Here is a 15,923-nt window from a genome sequence, read left to right as displayed (position 1 = left end):
AAATATTATTCAGCCATAAAAAATGAAATCCTGTCACTGCTGCAACAAGGATAGAACTGGAGATCATTACGTTAAAGAAATAAGCCAAGCACAGACAGACAAATATCACATGTTCTCACTCTAACATGTGATTTTTTTTTTTTTTTAGGAGCTAAAATAGTGGGTCACATAAAGGCAAAGAGTAGATCAGTGATTACCAGAAGCTGGGAAATGGAAGAGGAAGAAAGGGATGAAGAGAGGTTGATTAATGGGTTTAAACATACAGTTTGATAGAAGAAATAAGAACCAGTGTTTGATGGATCAATAAGGTGACTATAGTTACAATTATCTATTGTGTATTTCAAAATAGCTAGACAAGAATATTTCAAACAGCATAAAAACAAATATGTAAGGTGATGGATATCCCAGTTACACCGACTTGATCTTTATAATGATATGAATGCATTAACTTATCACACGTACCAAGAAAAGGAATCTCTAAAGGGGGACAGGGGATAGTACCACATTTTGAAGGTTTCCATGAATACTTGGCTCAAAATATATACTAATCTGCACACTTGGCAATAGGATTCAATGAACGATTATATATAATTTTGCTCAAAGCCATTGAAAACATATTTTCCTTAATTGGAAATCTAGTCATGTCCTTTCAGGATGCCTGTTACCTAAAGATTCCTTCTTCCCGACTGAGCTTAAGATAAGGCTACTTGGCTACTCCATGCTGATCTTGCTGGCACCTACCAGCAGAGTAACCCATACCTTGAGCCACAGGCGCCACCCCCAGCAGAGTAACCCATACCATAAACAGTACTGACTCATTGTGGTAAACTAGATACATGTGCTCACTGCTTCACTCAGGGTCCCTCCATGACCCCTGACCTACAAGAAACCTGCCTCTTAAGCTGAGATAGAATTGAATCTGGGTGTACAGGAGCAACTTGGAAGTGCGTTAGAGAATATTTATGTAGCTAAATCATAAAATTGTCCACCAAGAACTTGAAAAGACAATCACAGATATGCAAAATAACTGTAGGGAAAGAATGACTCAGGAAGGAAACCCAAAGTATCAACATATCTAAAGTAAGAAGACATCCATTGAACCAGAGATTGGGGCGCCTCCAGGTATCATTCAGGCAGTGGGAAATCTCAACAAGTAGAATTTAATGACTTTTAAAAAAAACAGCAAATTCATATTTGATGAAAAAACTTTAATCCCACTAGTTATCAAATAAATAAAATAAAAGTATTAATGAGATTCTATTTTAAGCTTCTTTTTAACTGATAATGCATCTATGAGATGATCAGAGTCCCTTTTTCTGGTGGAACTGTAAAGTGCAGTTTGGAAAGGATAAGGCAGAATCCTTAAAATATTAATATCTTCTAAACTAAGGAAGAATGTTGCAATATTCATATCTTCTACATCAAGGAAACCTTTCCATATCAGTTAGGTTTATGCATAGCCATATACAACAGACATTCCCAAAATCACAACAAACAACGCAGATGTTACCTGCAAGGGAGGCTATAAAATATAGGACTTTAGCTGGATGTTATCATCCAAAACAAACCTAAGATTCTATTATTAAGGAAGAAAGGGAGAATGGATAGGGGGTAGTATTCCATGGTGTATATATACCATATTTTCTTTATCTATGCCTCAATGGATGGGCACTTAGGTTGGTACTACATCTTTTCAATTGTGAATTGTGCTGCAAACATATGATTGCAGGTGTCTTTTTGATCGAAAATAGTTCTACTTTTAGCTCCTTGAGAAGTTTCCATACCATTTTCCACAGAGGTTATACTAATTTACATTCCCACCAACAGTATATAAATATTCTCTCTTGCCTGTATCTGTGACAAAGTCTATGTTTTTTTTTTGTTGTTGTTGTTGTTTTTATTGTTAAATTATAGCTGTGTACATTAGTGCAATCAAGGGATACAATGTGCTGGTTTCATATACAATCTGAAATATTCTCATCAAACTGTTCAACGTAGCCTTCATGGCATTTTCTTAGTTATTGTATGTAGACATTTATATTCTGCATTTAGTTAAGTTTCGCCTATACCCATTCTAAGATGCACCGTAGGTGTGGTCCCACTCATTACCCTCCCTCCACCCTAACCACCCCTCTCCCTTCCGCTCCCTTGGCCCTTTCCCCATATACTTCTGCTATAGTTGGGTGAAAGCTATAAATTAGTTTCATAGTAGGGCTGAGTACATTGGATATTTTTTCTTCCATTCCTGAGATACTTTGCTAAGAAGAATATGTTCCAGCTCCATCCATGTAAACATGAAAGAGGTAAAGTCTCCATCTTTCTTTAAGGCTGCATAATATTCCATGGTATACATGTAACACAATTTGTTAGCCCATTCGTGGGTGGATGGGCACTTGGGCTTCTTCCATGACTTAGCAATTATGAATTGGGCTACAATAAACATTCTGGTACAGATGTCTTTGTTATGTTGTAATTTTTGGTCTTCTGGGTATAAACCTAGTAAAGGAATTATAGGATCGAATGGCAGGTCTATTTTTAGGTCCCTAAATATTCTCCAAACATCCTTCCAGAAGGAATGTATTAGTGTGCATTCCCACCAGCAGTGTAGAAGTGTGCCCTTTTCTCCACATCCACGCCAACATCTCTGGCTTTGGAATTTTGTTATGTGGGCAACTCTTACTGGGGTTAGGTGATATCTCAAAGTAGTTTTGATTTGCATTTCTCTGATGATTAAGGATGATGAGCTTTTTTTCATGTGTTTGTAGATCATGTGTCTGTCTTTTTTAGAGAAGTTTCTCTTCAAGTCCCTTGCCCACCCTGAGGTGGGATCACGTGTTCTTTTCTTGCTAACACGTTTGAGTTCTCTGTGGATTCTGGTTATTAAACTTTTATGGGAGGTATAACCTACAAATATTTTCTCCCACTCTGAGAGCTGTCTGTGTGCTTTACTTACTATGTTCTTGGCTGTTCAGAAGCTTTTTAGTTTGATCAGGTCCCAGTAATGTATTTTTGATACTGCTTCAATTGCCTGGGGAGTCCTCCTCAAAAAATATTCACCCAGGCTGATTCCTTCAAGAGTTTTTCCTGCACTTTATTCAAGTATTTTTATAGTTTTATGTCTTAAGTTTAAATCTTTAATCCAGTGAGAGTCTATCTTAGTTAATGGTAAAAGGTGTGGGTCAAGTTTCAGTCTTTTACAGATCGCCAGCCAGTTCACACAGCACCATTTGTTAAATAGGGAATCTTTTCCCCACTGAATGTTTTGAATTGGCTTGTCAAAGATCAAATAACTGTAAGTACCTAGATTCATCTCTTGCTTCCCTATTCTGTTCCAGACATCTACTTCTCTGTTTTTGTGCCAATACCATGCTGTTTTAATCACTATTGATTTATAGTACAGTCTCAAGTCTGGTAGCATGATTCCTCCTGCTTTGTTTTTATTGCTGAGTAATGTTTTGGCTATTCGAGGTTTTTTCTGATTCCATATAAAACCTAAGTATTATTTTTTCAAGATCTTTAAAATGTGACAATGGAGCTTTAATAGGAATTGCATTAAAATTATATATTGCTTTGGGTAGTATAGACATTTTAACAATGTTCATTCTTCCCAGCCATGAGCATGGTATGTTTTTCCATTTGTTAACATCTTCAGCTATTTCTTTTCTTAAAGTTTCATAGTTCTCTTTGTAGAGATCTTTCACATCTTTTGTTAGGTATACTCCCAAATATTTCATCTTCTTTGGCACTATGAAAGGAATAGAGTCCTTGACTGTTTCTTCGGCTTGGTTATTGTTGGTATATATAAAGACTACAGATTTATGGGTGTTGATTTTGTAGCCTGAGACATTGCTATATTCCTTGATCACTTCTAAAAGTTTTGTAGTAGAATCCCTAGTGTTTTCCAGATATATGATCATATCATCTATGAAGAGTGAAAGTTTGATCTCTTCTGACCCTATGCAGATACCCTTGATTGCCTTTTCTTCCCTAATTGCAATGGCTAAAACTTCCATTACAATGTTAAAGAGCAATGGAGACAATGGGCAACCTTGCCTGGTTCCTGATCTAAGTGGAAATTATTTCGATTTAACACCATTCAGTACAATATTGGCTGTGGGTTTGCTGTAGATGGCCTCTATTAGTTAATGAAATGTCCCCTCTATACCGATTTTCTTAAGTGCTTTGATCATGAAGGGATGCTGGATATTATCAAAAACTTTTTCTGCATCAATTGAGAGAATCATATGGTCCTTATTTTTTAGTTTGTTTATGTGCTGAATTACATTTATAGATTTACGTATATTGAACCAGCCTTGAGACCCTGGGATAAATCCCACTTGGTCGTGGTATATAATTTTTTTGATGTGTTGTTGGATTCTGATTGTTAGGATCTTATTGAGTATTTTAGCGTCTATATTCATTAGTGATATTGGTCTATAATTTTCTTTTCTTTTTGGGTCTTTCCCTGGTTTGGGGATCAAGGTGATGTTTGCTTCGTAGAATGTGCTGAGTAATGTTCCTTCTTTTTCTCTATTTTGGAAGAGGTTTAGTAATATAGGTACTAGTTCTTCTTTAAAGGTTTGGTAGAATTCTGACGTAAAGCCATCTGGTCCTGGGCTTTTCTTTTTAGGGAGATTTTGTATAGTTGATGCTATTTCAGAACTTGATATAGGCCTGTTCAACATTTCCACTTTATTCTGGCTAAGTCTTGGTAGGTGACGTACTGCCAGGTATTGGTCGATTTCTTTCAGATTTTCATATTTGTGATAGTAGAGTTTCTTGTAGTATTCGTTAAGGATTTTTTGAATTTCTGAGGGGTCTGTTGTTTCATCGTTACCATTTTTTTTCTGATTGATGAAATTAGAGATTTTACTCTTTTTTCCTGGTTATGTTGGCCAAAGGTTTATCTATTTTATTGATCTTTTCAAAAAACCAACTTTTGGATTTATTGATCTGTTGTATAATTCTTTTGTTTTCCATTTCATTTAATTCTGCTCTGATTTTGGTTATTTCTTTTCTTCTGCTGGGTTTGGGGTTGGAGTGTTCTTCCTTCTCCAGTTGCTTGAGATGTCCCATTAAGTTATTAATTCCCTCTCTTTTTGTTTTCTTGAGGAAGGCTCGCAGTGCTATAAATTTCCCTCTTAGGACTGCCTTTGCAGTATCCCAGAGGTTCTGGTAATTTGTGTCTTGATTGTTGTTTTGTTCCAAAACTTTGATGATTTCCTTCTTAATCTCGTCTATAACCCATCTATCCTTCAGCATTAGGTTGTTTAGCTTCCATGTTTTTGTATGGGTATGCAGGTTCCTGTTGTTATTGAGTTCAACTTTTATTCCATGATGGTCTGAGAAGATATAAGGAATAATTTGTATTTTTTTTAATTTGCTGAGGTTAGATTTCTGGCCTAGGATGTGGTCGATTTTGGATTATGTTCCGTGGCCTGATGAGAAGAATGTGTATTCAGTTTTGTTGGGATGAAATGTTCTGTAGATGTCTGTAAAGTCCAGATGTTGAATGGTTAAGTTTAAATCTAAAATTTCTTTGCTTAGCTTCTTATTGGAGGATCTATCCAGCACTGCTAAAGGGGTGTTAAAATCTCCAACTACTATGGAACTGGAGGAAATCGAGTTGCTCATGTCTGTTAGAGTTTCTCTTATAAATTGAGGTGCGTTCTGGTTGGGTGCATAAATATTAATAATTGAAATCTCATCATATTGAGTATTACCTTTTACAAATATGTAGTGTCCATCCTTATCCTTCCTAATTTCGGTTGGTTTAAAGCCTATTGCATCTGCAAATAGGATTGCAACGCCTGCTTTTTTCTGCTTTCCATTTGCCTGGAGTATAGATGACCATCCCTTCACCTTGAGTCTATATTTGTCTTTTAATGTAAGATGAGATTCTTGTATGCAGCAGATGTGTGGCTTGAGTTTTTGTATCCAGTCAGCCAATCTATGCCTCTTTAGAGGATAATTTAAACCATTCACATTAATTGAGAATATTGATAAGCCTTTCGAGAGTCCAATGGACATTTTTAATCCTTTTGTGACTGTGGAAGTTGGAATTTGATCAAAACTTTCTGGGCGGGTTTACTTATGTGGTGGAGGGTTACACTGGTCTTTATGAAGGATAGGTCTGAGAATATCCAGGAGAGCTGGTTTAGTTATGGCAAATTTCTTCAACGTGTGAATGTTGTTAAAGTATTTAATTTCTTCATCATCAATGAAACTCAGTTTAGCTGGGTACAGGATCCTGGGTTATTTTGTTTTAGGAGACTAAAAGTCGATGACCATCCTCTTCTAGCTTGAAAGGTTTCAGCAGAGAGATCTGCAGTTATTCTAGTATTTTTGCCCTTGTAGGTGATGGTTTTCTTTCGTCTGGCTGCTTTCAGAATTTTCTCCTTCATATTAACTTTAGTGAAGTTGATTATGATGTGTCTGGGGGATGTCTTATTTGGGTTGAGTTGTGCTGGAATTCTGAAACTGTCTGCTATGTGAATTTCAGAATCTCTTGGCATGTCTGGAAAGTTCTCCTTCATAATCTCATGGAGAAGAGACTCTGTGCCTTGTGAAGCCACTTTGTCACTTTCAGGGATCCCTATAAGACGAATATTGGTTTTCTTCTAATTATCCCCAAGCTCTCTGAGAGAGTGATCTGTTTTTGCCCTCTATTTCTCTTCTCTTTGAGAGTTTTGGGAGTGTTCGAAAGCTTTGTCTTCAATGTTAGAAATCCTTTCTTCTGCTTGCTCCATTCTGTTACTGAGGGATTCTACTGTGTTTCTCAGATCTTTGAGGGATGCAACTTCTTGTCTCAATGTGTTGAAATCTTTGGTCATTTGGTCTTTGAAGTCGTTGAATTCTTGAGATATCTTTGGGTTACTGCTTGGAATTCTAATTCAATCTTATTTGCTATCCAGATTCTGAATTTGATTTCTGACATCTCAGCTATTTGTTTGTGCATGGGATCTTGTTCTGTGTCTGCCCCATTGATCCTTGGGTGCATTGATCTACTCTGATTATTCATATTGCCAGAGTTTTTCTGTTGATTTTGCCTCATGATTGTTTTTTACCAGTTGCCTCTGGCCATCCTCAGAGTTAGGGAGGTGTTTCTCCAAGATTAGACCCCAGCGGGATCACTCTATTGTTGCTGGATCTTTGTAGGGAGTGATCCTGTGTAGTTCCTCTGGGGCTGCCCCAGCCAGGGAGTTCTGGTTGTGGAAGCACCTCTGCAGTGTGACACACCTGGATCCAGCAACAGGGCGGGGGGTGGTGCGCATGGTTCTGGGAGTGCCTGGCGCCCAGTGACTTTGGCACAGAGAGCCCACGGCTCCAGCAGTCTCTGGCCAGGAGAAGCGCTCTGCGCAGAGGCAGGGAGGGCTCCAGAGGGCACCTGGTTCCCAGAGTCCCTGGCCAGATGAGCGGGCCAGTCTGGAGGCAGGGAGGGTATACGAGGGAGGATGTGGGGTTGCGCGGCTCCCACAGTTCCTGGTCAGGGCGTGCAGAGGCCCAGTGGGTGTGGGTCATGCTTCGGGGTCACGGCGCAGCTCTTACAGTGGTCTAGATAGGCACCCATCATGGTAGCAGCGCAGCTCTTACGAAGGTCTAGGCGGCGCAGGTCTTACAGACCAGGTGGGAGGTGATCACGGTCGTGGTGCAGCTCTTACAGAGGTCCGTGTGGCACCTACTTCAGCATCTCTTAATGCTCATTATCTCACACGTGAGTAGTTGCTGTTCAGTTCCCTCTCAAAACACACTGCAGGCTGTGTCTTCAAACCCCTGGGCAGCCAGGTATCAGCGGACAATGGAGACTGACCAGGAATTAGGGGAGAATAGAGACTGACCAGGAATCGGCTCACTCCCACACAAGTTGCAGAAGACACCAAAGGGCTCTTTTTTAGTGCAGGTCAGAATTATGAGGTATCCTTAGGGTCAGGATGTGGGTGATGTATTTCTCCTTATATGAACTGCAATCCAGTTCACTCAGAACACTGTTTAGAGCTTAACCCAATAGCATGGCACTCCAAGTCTATGTTTTTTTGACTTTTTAACAATGGCCCTTCTAATTGGAAAACGATGGCATATTTTTATAGTTTTAATTTACATCTCCCTGGTGATTATAAGCATTTTTCATGTTTGTTAGCCATTTATATATCTTCTTTTGAAAAAAGTCTATTCATATCATTTGCTCACTTTTTAATGGGATAAATTGGTTTTTTTCTTGCTGATCTGTTTGAGTTCCTTGTAGTTTCTGGATATTAGTCCAAACTATACATTGCCAGATCTGCAGTTTGTGCTTTTTTTTCCCCATTCAGTAGGTTGTCTGTTTACTAATCTGTTGGTTGTTTCTTTTGATGTCCAGAAGCAATTGAGTTTGATTAAGTCCTATTTATTTGTTTTAGTTTTTGTCATATACTTTCCAGTGTTTTTATCCTGGTAAGTAATGACCTTTCATTTTGATGGTTAGGACTCCTTTTAGCATGTCATGCAGAGCCAGTCTAGTGGTGACAAATTCCCTCACTGTTTTCTTATCTGGGAAAAACTCTATTTCTCCCTCATTTATGGAACTTAGTTTTGCAAGATACCTAATTCTTGGCTGACAGTTATTCTGTTTAAGAAGACTAAAGATATCCCTTCTGGCTTATAAAGTTTTAGCTGAGAAGTCCGCTGTCTGATAGATTTTCCTTTATAAACTATGTAAATTTTTTTGTCTTGTTTCCCTTAGAATTCTTTCCTTCAGATTGACTTTAAATAGCCTGATGAATACATGCCTTGGTGATATCCTCATTGCAATCAGTCTCCCAAGTGGTTTTTGAACTTCTTGTATCTGGATTTCTAAGTTTCTAACAAGACAGGGAGGTTTTCCTCAATTATTTCCTCAAATAAGTTTTCCAAACTTTTTGCTTTTACATTTTCTCCATTGGGAATACCTGTGATTCTTAGATTTGGGGATTTTACATAATTTAATATTTCTTGAAGATCTTTTAATTCTTTTTTCCTTACTTTTTTTGTCTGACTAGGTTAATTTCAAAGGCCTGTCTTCAAGCTCTGAAATTCTTTCTTTGGCTTGATCTATTCTATTGTTCAAGCTTTCGATTACATTTTGTAAATCCATCAATGTGTCTTTCATTTTCAGAAATTCTGTTTGATCTTTTTTTTTAATACATCTATCTCTTTAGCAAATTTTTCATTTATGAAATGAATTTTTTGTTTGTTTCTTTGTTTTGGTCAACTTTTTCTTGGATTTTATTGAGCTTGCTTATAGTCCATGCTCAGAATTCTGATTGTGATCCATTGTGGAGTGCTAATGTGATCCTTTGACGGTATAAAAACAGTTTTTTTGTACTGCCAGAGTTCTTAACACTGATTCCTTCACATTTTAGAGAAGTTATTCCTTCTTATTTTTTACTTTACTTTCATTTGGGTGGGATTATTTTATTTTATTTATTACTTTTATTATTTTTTTCTCCCCCTTGAGTGTGTGTGTGCACTTGAAATGTATGTTGTGTTTGTTTATTTAGCTTTGATCTGGGGTACTTTCAAGGAGGTAAAGCTCTGTATGTGTTCCTTGGTTATGTACAGCTTTTGCCTAGTGTCTTCCTCAGAGGCTGGTTGTGGTGAAGTAGTAGGTTGTATTTCTAGCACCAGGCCAGGAGGTGGCGCAATGTATCAGGGCCGGCAGCACTGGCCTGGACACAAGAGTGAAATGTCCACCTTGCAGAGGGTGGCGGGAAGCTTGTATTGAATTTCACAGCAGTCTCTTCCTGGGGTGGGGGAGTGAACAGGCTCCTCAGGCTGGCTAGACAGAAGTGCTATCTCCCTCCCAATCACTCTACCTCTCCTGCCTTTCAGTTCAGATAGACACTCTTCTCTCCAGGCCATACTGTAGCTGTGAATGCAGAAAGGGTTTGACCTGAAGGTCTCTAAGCAGACTGCCACAGGACAAAATTTCTCTCAGGCCAAAACAGGCAGCTTTTGGCTTGCCTGTTGTCCACTGTAGGAAGCTGTGGCTTTTTAAAGGAAAAGGTATGGGGCCCACCTTCTCTGCAAGCCTGGTTGTGGTGGGCACCCCATTGAGAGGTCAGAGGGGGACAGTTTCTCCCAAATCCCCTGGATTGATGGTCCCCTAGTGTGCCCCGACTCCCCTCCCCAAATCAGCCATGGTTGCATCAGAATTAGTGAGTGGGGTAGGGGAAGAGGAGGAGGAGATTCTGAAAGGAGGAGACCGGTGCTCTGGTCCTCTTTATACCAAGAGGCTCCCTGGACTTGTGCACTCTTCTCTTACCTGGAGGCATCTTGCTCTGTATGTCTAAACTCTGGGAACCCCACAGTTCCACCACGACCCTCCAGCCTACCCTGAGGCCCCTGAGTGGATGCTGGGGAACTTTGGCTGTGGATACATCAATGAGGAGACCCAAGGACTGAGATTCCCTTGTCAGGACAGCTACAAAACACTCCCACTCCGTGCAAGGAGGGAAGTTCACTGTACCCTTCATGCACGACCTAGGCACTGTGAGCACAGTATTAATGGCAGCACAGCCTCCATACAAGCCCAGGACGCACCATCTCCTGGTGCAGCCACCCCAAACCCTTGTGAGGCAGCTATGTCCACAGCAGTGGGTGGTGGGGGCAAGGGAGTCCTCATCCACACATCTCTTCCTAAGATTTACTGCTGCCTGTCCTGGAGTGGGACACTCTCCTACCCTAGGAACTGTGCTCTTCCCCTGTGCCACCACTGGGAGGGATGCAGGTGACCTCAGATCACAAGCCAGGGGCTGTCAGCGTGACAGAGTGTGCACACTCGGGTTTCTTCTGTCCCAAGGAGTATCGCGTTCGTGGCAATTTACCATCCTGTATGGGGAGCCCAGCCAGGCTATAGCTGACAATGATGATCTACATTGGTCTCTTGAGTAAGTCAGACTTCTTTCTAAAAACATGCCACAAAAAATTGTTTTGGCTTCCATTTTTTATACTCAAGTTAAGTCCATTATGTAGACTTCTCAATATCCATCATATCCCATTAGAGATTTGAGATTTGAAACCCTTAGTTCTAAGATTTGAGGTCTACTTCTTCTGTAATTTCCCATTATTTAATTCATTGTGATTAATATCTTGGCAATTATGAAGGAGGACTTTAGGGGTCAGAACTCCAGGAATCTTGCAGCCCTTCTGTGTCCCCATGGTCACAGTCTAAATGGGTACTGTGGAATGTTTGTGTGGGATACCATGACAAAGAGATAGGAGAGCTGAAACTCCCAGGCCAGGATAGAGGCAAACAATGGGTGCCTAAGTGGCATGGGCCCGCAGCTGTGGCTTAGATTTGTGGTGGAGGAAGTGACCCGGGCAGGTTGGCAGCCTGTGCTCTGCCCTTAAGTTCTCACTTTGCAAAGGGCAGCAGCACTTGGGATCATGAGGGGAGAGGGGCTCTTGGACAGCTTGGAAGCCAGCAGTCTGTGGTGGTTGAGAGGGGAGGAAAAATAAACACCTCACAGACACTTTCCAAATTCCTAAGGGATTGATCTCTGCCAAAATCTGGTTCCTTCTTCTGCTCCACACCTTCCTCCCATGGTGTCTCTGTAAGGCTCTGGCCCTCTCCCCTCAGCTTTCCACCTGGGCTATGCCTTTGTCACCTGCAACTTTTCTTCTTTCTGGGGACATCTGGTGACCAATGTCTCTAGTCTTGAACCTCCCCCTTTATTTATACTTTTCTTCATTCCCCATGTTTTCCATAAGGAGCATATTTTGAGTGCATGCTTAGAAAATGAGAGACATTTTTAATATACTAATTGAAGACCAATTTCCATATTTGAGAAATAGGATCTCAAATTGGAGATGTCTCATATTGATCCAAACAAAATTAATACAAAGGACAAACATATAGCCTAGCAAATTTTTCAAATTTTTAAGAAAAAAAAAAATCCCCTAAACAGTGAATTGGGAAAAACACATCACTTTCAAATGCACTAAACTCAATTTGGCTGAAGATTTCATCTTCTACGTAACCAAATACTGGAGGTAATGGAGTCACACCATTGTTGATCAGCCATCTCATCACCATCATCTCTAACATTCACTGAGCACGGAGCTGAGCTCTAAACACTTTCCTTTGCATAACCACATCTTAGGAGGTAGGTGTTATCAGAAATCTTATTTTAGCATGGGGTACAGGGAAGTTAGGTGACTTGCTCATTGTCTTACAGATTGTGAATAATGGACCTAAAATTCAAACCCAGGCAGAGTGATCACCTTAAACCAGATATTTTTCTATTTAGCCATCTACAGAACTTTGTAGGGATTCTTTTTTTGTTGTTGTTGTTGCAGTTTGGCCGGGGCTGGGTTTGAACCCGCCACCCTCGGCATATGGGGCCGGCGCCCTACTCACTGAGCCACAGGCGCCGCCCTAGCCATCTACAGAACTTTGAAGAATACAAGTTGTGAAACAAAGAGGTTATCATTGATGTGTGCAAGAGTTTAGAAAACATGCTGCCCATTCAGGTATTTCAATAATTTCCTAAAGTCTTCCTTTGTAATTACCAAGATATTAATTGCAATGAATTAAATAATGGGAAATTACAGAAGAAGTAGACCTCAAATCTTAGAACTGACGATTTAAAAATTCTAATGGATGCTAATAAATCTAAATAATGGATTTAACTTGGGTATAAAAAATGTTGTGACATGTTTTTAGAAAGAAGTGAGATTTAGGAGGCCACATGTAGATCGTCATTGTCAGCTATAGCCTGGCTGGGACACAGCAGGGATTAAGTGCAATTCCTGCAAATGTCCTCTTTAGCCACGACTGTCTCTTCCTGGGTTATGCTTTACCTCTCAGTGCCATTTTATTTTTACATTTCAGCTGAAACTAAGATCTGCTTCAAATACTACCACGGAGTGAGTGGAGCCCTGCGAGCTACCACCCCCAGTGTCACGGTCAAGAACTCAGCAGCTCCTGTAAGTCTCATGTCTTCTTCTTTGAATGGCCCTAACTCTGGTGCTTCTTCATTCTCATTTTGCTCGTGTGTGTGTGTGTATGTGTGTGTGTGTGCATGTATATGCACACATATGGAGATATATTGATAGATACATTATGAACAAACACATCTCAAAATAGTGAAGGGGACTGAGATCCAAGGTCAGCCTCATCAGAGTGCATGCCACTTGTGTGTGCAAGAAATGCCAAACTTCAGTATCTTTCCTCAAAGGCCAATGGTTTCTAATAGAAATGTAGCTACTACCAGTGAATAAGTCTTCCCTCCGAGGATATTTTTTAATTTCTTGGTTTTAAATATTTACGTTTATATTTTCTTATGTTTTAATTTTTTTAGACCTCTAAATAAATTAGTAGGGTAGAATTTATTGTCTCAGATGAAGTTTAGTCACAGAATTATAAATATTCAGCTGCCTTGGCCTTATTTTCTTTATATAAATGAGAACACTATGCCCAAAGAGCCTAAGTAGCATATCTCAGGTCACGCTGTCAGCTAGCTGCAGAGCTGAGCTTTCCCTGCTTCCTGGCTTTGCTCAGTTCCCTAGTAACACATCCTCTCCTACATTGCAGCCTAGTTTTTATCTTTGTGGTGCTCCTTGCTTAGTTCTCGGCACATCTGATTAGACGGAGATCCCTGAGAAAAGGCATTCCTTTTCCTTTTCACATAAATTAAAAATGACCAACTGGAGGAAGCAGGACAAAACTTATGAGGACCTTGTCATGTTACTCGAAGTAAAATAGATTTATTTAGTTCTGTGTTAAAAAAAAAAAGTATTGGAAATGAAATATGAGTGATTCAGAAAGGACTTTGACTCCAAAAAAATCCTGTTTGGCCATTGTGAAAATCACTTCTACAGTGTCCTAAAGACAAGTTAATTGAGGGCTTGGTTAAGCAGTGAGAGAAGGAGGCTGCTGGACCTGAAGCCTGGCTCCTCTGTCTGGAGGGGTCCAACAGGGCTGGAGATTGGGCACGGGTCCCCATGAGGGATGCACAGCTGGAGGGGCAATGAGAGGGGACAGAGGACCACATGCACTTTCGAAAGCTCTATCATTTTTCTCTGCGCTGGCCGTGCAGACCAGAACATGATGTCTGTCCCTATCCTAGGTGGGACAGGAATTTAGGTGTGGGAATCTGGGGAAGTATCCTCAAGGGTTCCCTCTTCCTAGCCCATTTGTATGGGTAGCCTTTTGAAAGACAGTAGCCTCCCAAAGCCCCCAGGTCCTGATCCAGATTAAGCTGGAGGACAGCTAAAATTAAGACTGAAAAAAAAAAACCATTAAACTGAAGGCCAGATGGACAAACAGGAAAGCACTGAACACACAGCAGAGAGGGAAAGCAGTGGAAAGGGGGATGGAGCTCATTCAGGTCATTGAAAATGTAGCTCTTGCCAGACACATGGATCTGTTAGCAAGGCTGGGCCTTGCCCATTGAAGGGACCAGCCTCTTGGCTCCAGCGAGGGAGAAAAGAGTTCTTCCCCTGCTGCTCAGGAGTGACACTGGGAGGGAGTGTTGGCCAGTCCTGGAAGTCAGACAAATTTTTATCTGAAGCACTTTTTATTTAAAGAAAGCTCCCTTGAGCATTTGGCTCCTCTGAACTTAGCCCCCTGGAGACTCCAGAAGGTCATCTGCTGTCAGACCTACGCAAAGGGGGGCGTACACGTGTGTCATCATAGTGATGTGCATTGTAACCTTAAATGAAGCAAGATGCCACCTATCCATTGAACAGCCTCAAGGGTCCTGTAAAGAGCCCTCCAAAGCAAGATAAACTGTCAACAAGCATGTATTTTCCCGGGACTGCTGTCACCAGAAACAAAGGGCCACAGCTGGGAAGAGGGAGCAAGGTGCTTCCATCATTCCATCAGCATGAAGGTTCAGAAGATTGTCCTGCTTCAGCCCTAACCTCGTCCTTGTCATTCCACAAGTACCACCTGGCTCCTATTTCAGACTCAAACATCTTGAAATACAGTAGAACCTCTGTGAGCTGACCACTCAAAGGACTGTAACAAACTGGCCAACAAGAGGAGATGGTCAACATAAGGAACGAGGCCTACTGTACTGATACGTACATGTGGTGCATGCCTGGTCTAACAAAATCAGGTCACCTACAGGAGGTGGTCAGTGCAGGCAGGTGGTCAGCTCTAGAGCTGCTACTGTCATTCTGGCGTGTAGCTGTTGTCCTGTTTATCGTCTCCTTAATGATTTTCTCACATAAATCAGTGGACACTTAGGTCAGCACTTTACTACTGTACATTGCACAGACAACTTTTCTTCTCTGAGTATGGGAGAGCCCAATTCTAAAGTCTGTGTGATGCTGGAACGGGAAATCCTGGGCTTCCGCCACCATGTTGCAAACGAAAATGTGCAGCAGTCCCATCAGACTTACGTTGCACTGAATTATTCTTATCCTTACTTCAGATTGCTATTGTTTGTTTATTTATTTACCACATATCCCATATCTTCTGGCTCTTTCGATGAGAAATTGGAAGTGAAAGTGTCGGGGTCCTTTTCTTCTTCCTCCGCTTTAATCCCAGTGTCCCCCTGTAGCTGAGCTTTTTATAATAACTAAGCAATGGAAAGTCCAAAGTAGTTCTTCACCAAAGAGCAAAGAACGAATTTCAAATACATTAGTTCACGTTTTCAGATTTATTTACCTTGTCAGACCCCTGAGCAGAGGTAAAGTTGACATTCGCCTGTTAAAAAAAAAAAAAAATCTCAGTAAGACATTTCCCTGGGAATATGGGTTAAACTCACCATATAGGGTTAAGATTTTCCTCCGCAACTCCTTTGGATCTCCTACAGTGGACAGAGAGGGGATGAGTACTTTCTACATTCTAAGTCATTAAGTTTGGTTGCAGTTAATATTTTTCTTAGGAATTTTAAAGGTAGATGCTTCAAAAAATATTTTAAATCATAGTAAAGCAACTATAGACCAGCTACTAT

At 40.6% G+C, this 15,923-nt stretch overlaps 1 protein-coding gene across 6 annotated transcripts in view; it reads left to right on the top strand.

Moving 5' to 3' along the window:
* HECW1 (HECT, C2 and WW domain containing E3 ubiquitin protein ligase 1) overlaps positions 1 to 15,923 on the top strand; it is a 458,920-nt gene that overhangs the window by 240,324 nt on the left and 202,673 nt on the right. For all 6 annotated transcript variants that reach the window (XM_053608465.1, XM_053608463.1, XM_053608468.1 and 3 more), the window contains one exon: positions 12,851 to 12,945. In XM_053608465.1, coding sequence (XP_053464440.1) covers positions 12,851 to 12,945 — 95 coding nt within the window. The remainder of the gene's footprint in view (positions 1 to 12,850; positions 12,946 to 15,923) is intronic.

Source organism: Nycticebus coucang, chromosome 11, assembly GCF_027406575.1.
Source record: "Nycticebus coucang isolate mNycCou1 chromosome 11, mNycCou1.pri, whole genome shotgun sequence".
Taxonomy (NCBI): Eukaryota; Metazoa; Chordata; class Mammalia; order Primates; family Lorisidae; genus Nycticebus; species Nycticebus coucang.
The sequence above is the reverse complement of the archived record's forward strand: the minus strand, read 5'-3'. Positions and strand labels throughout refer to the sequence as shown.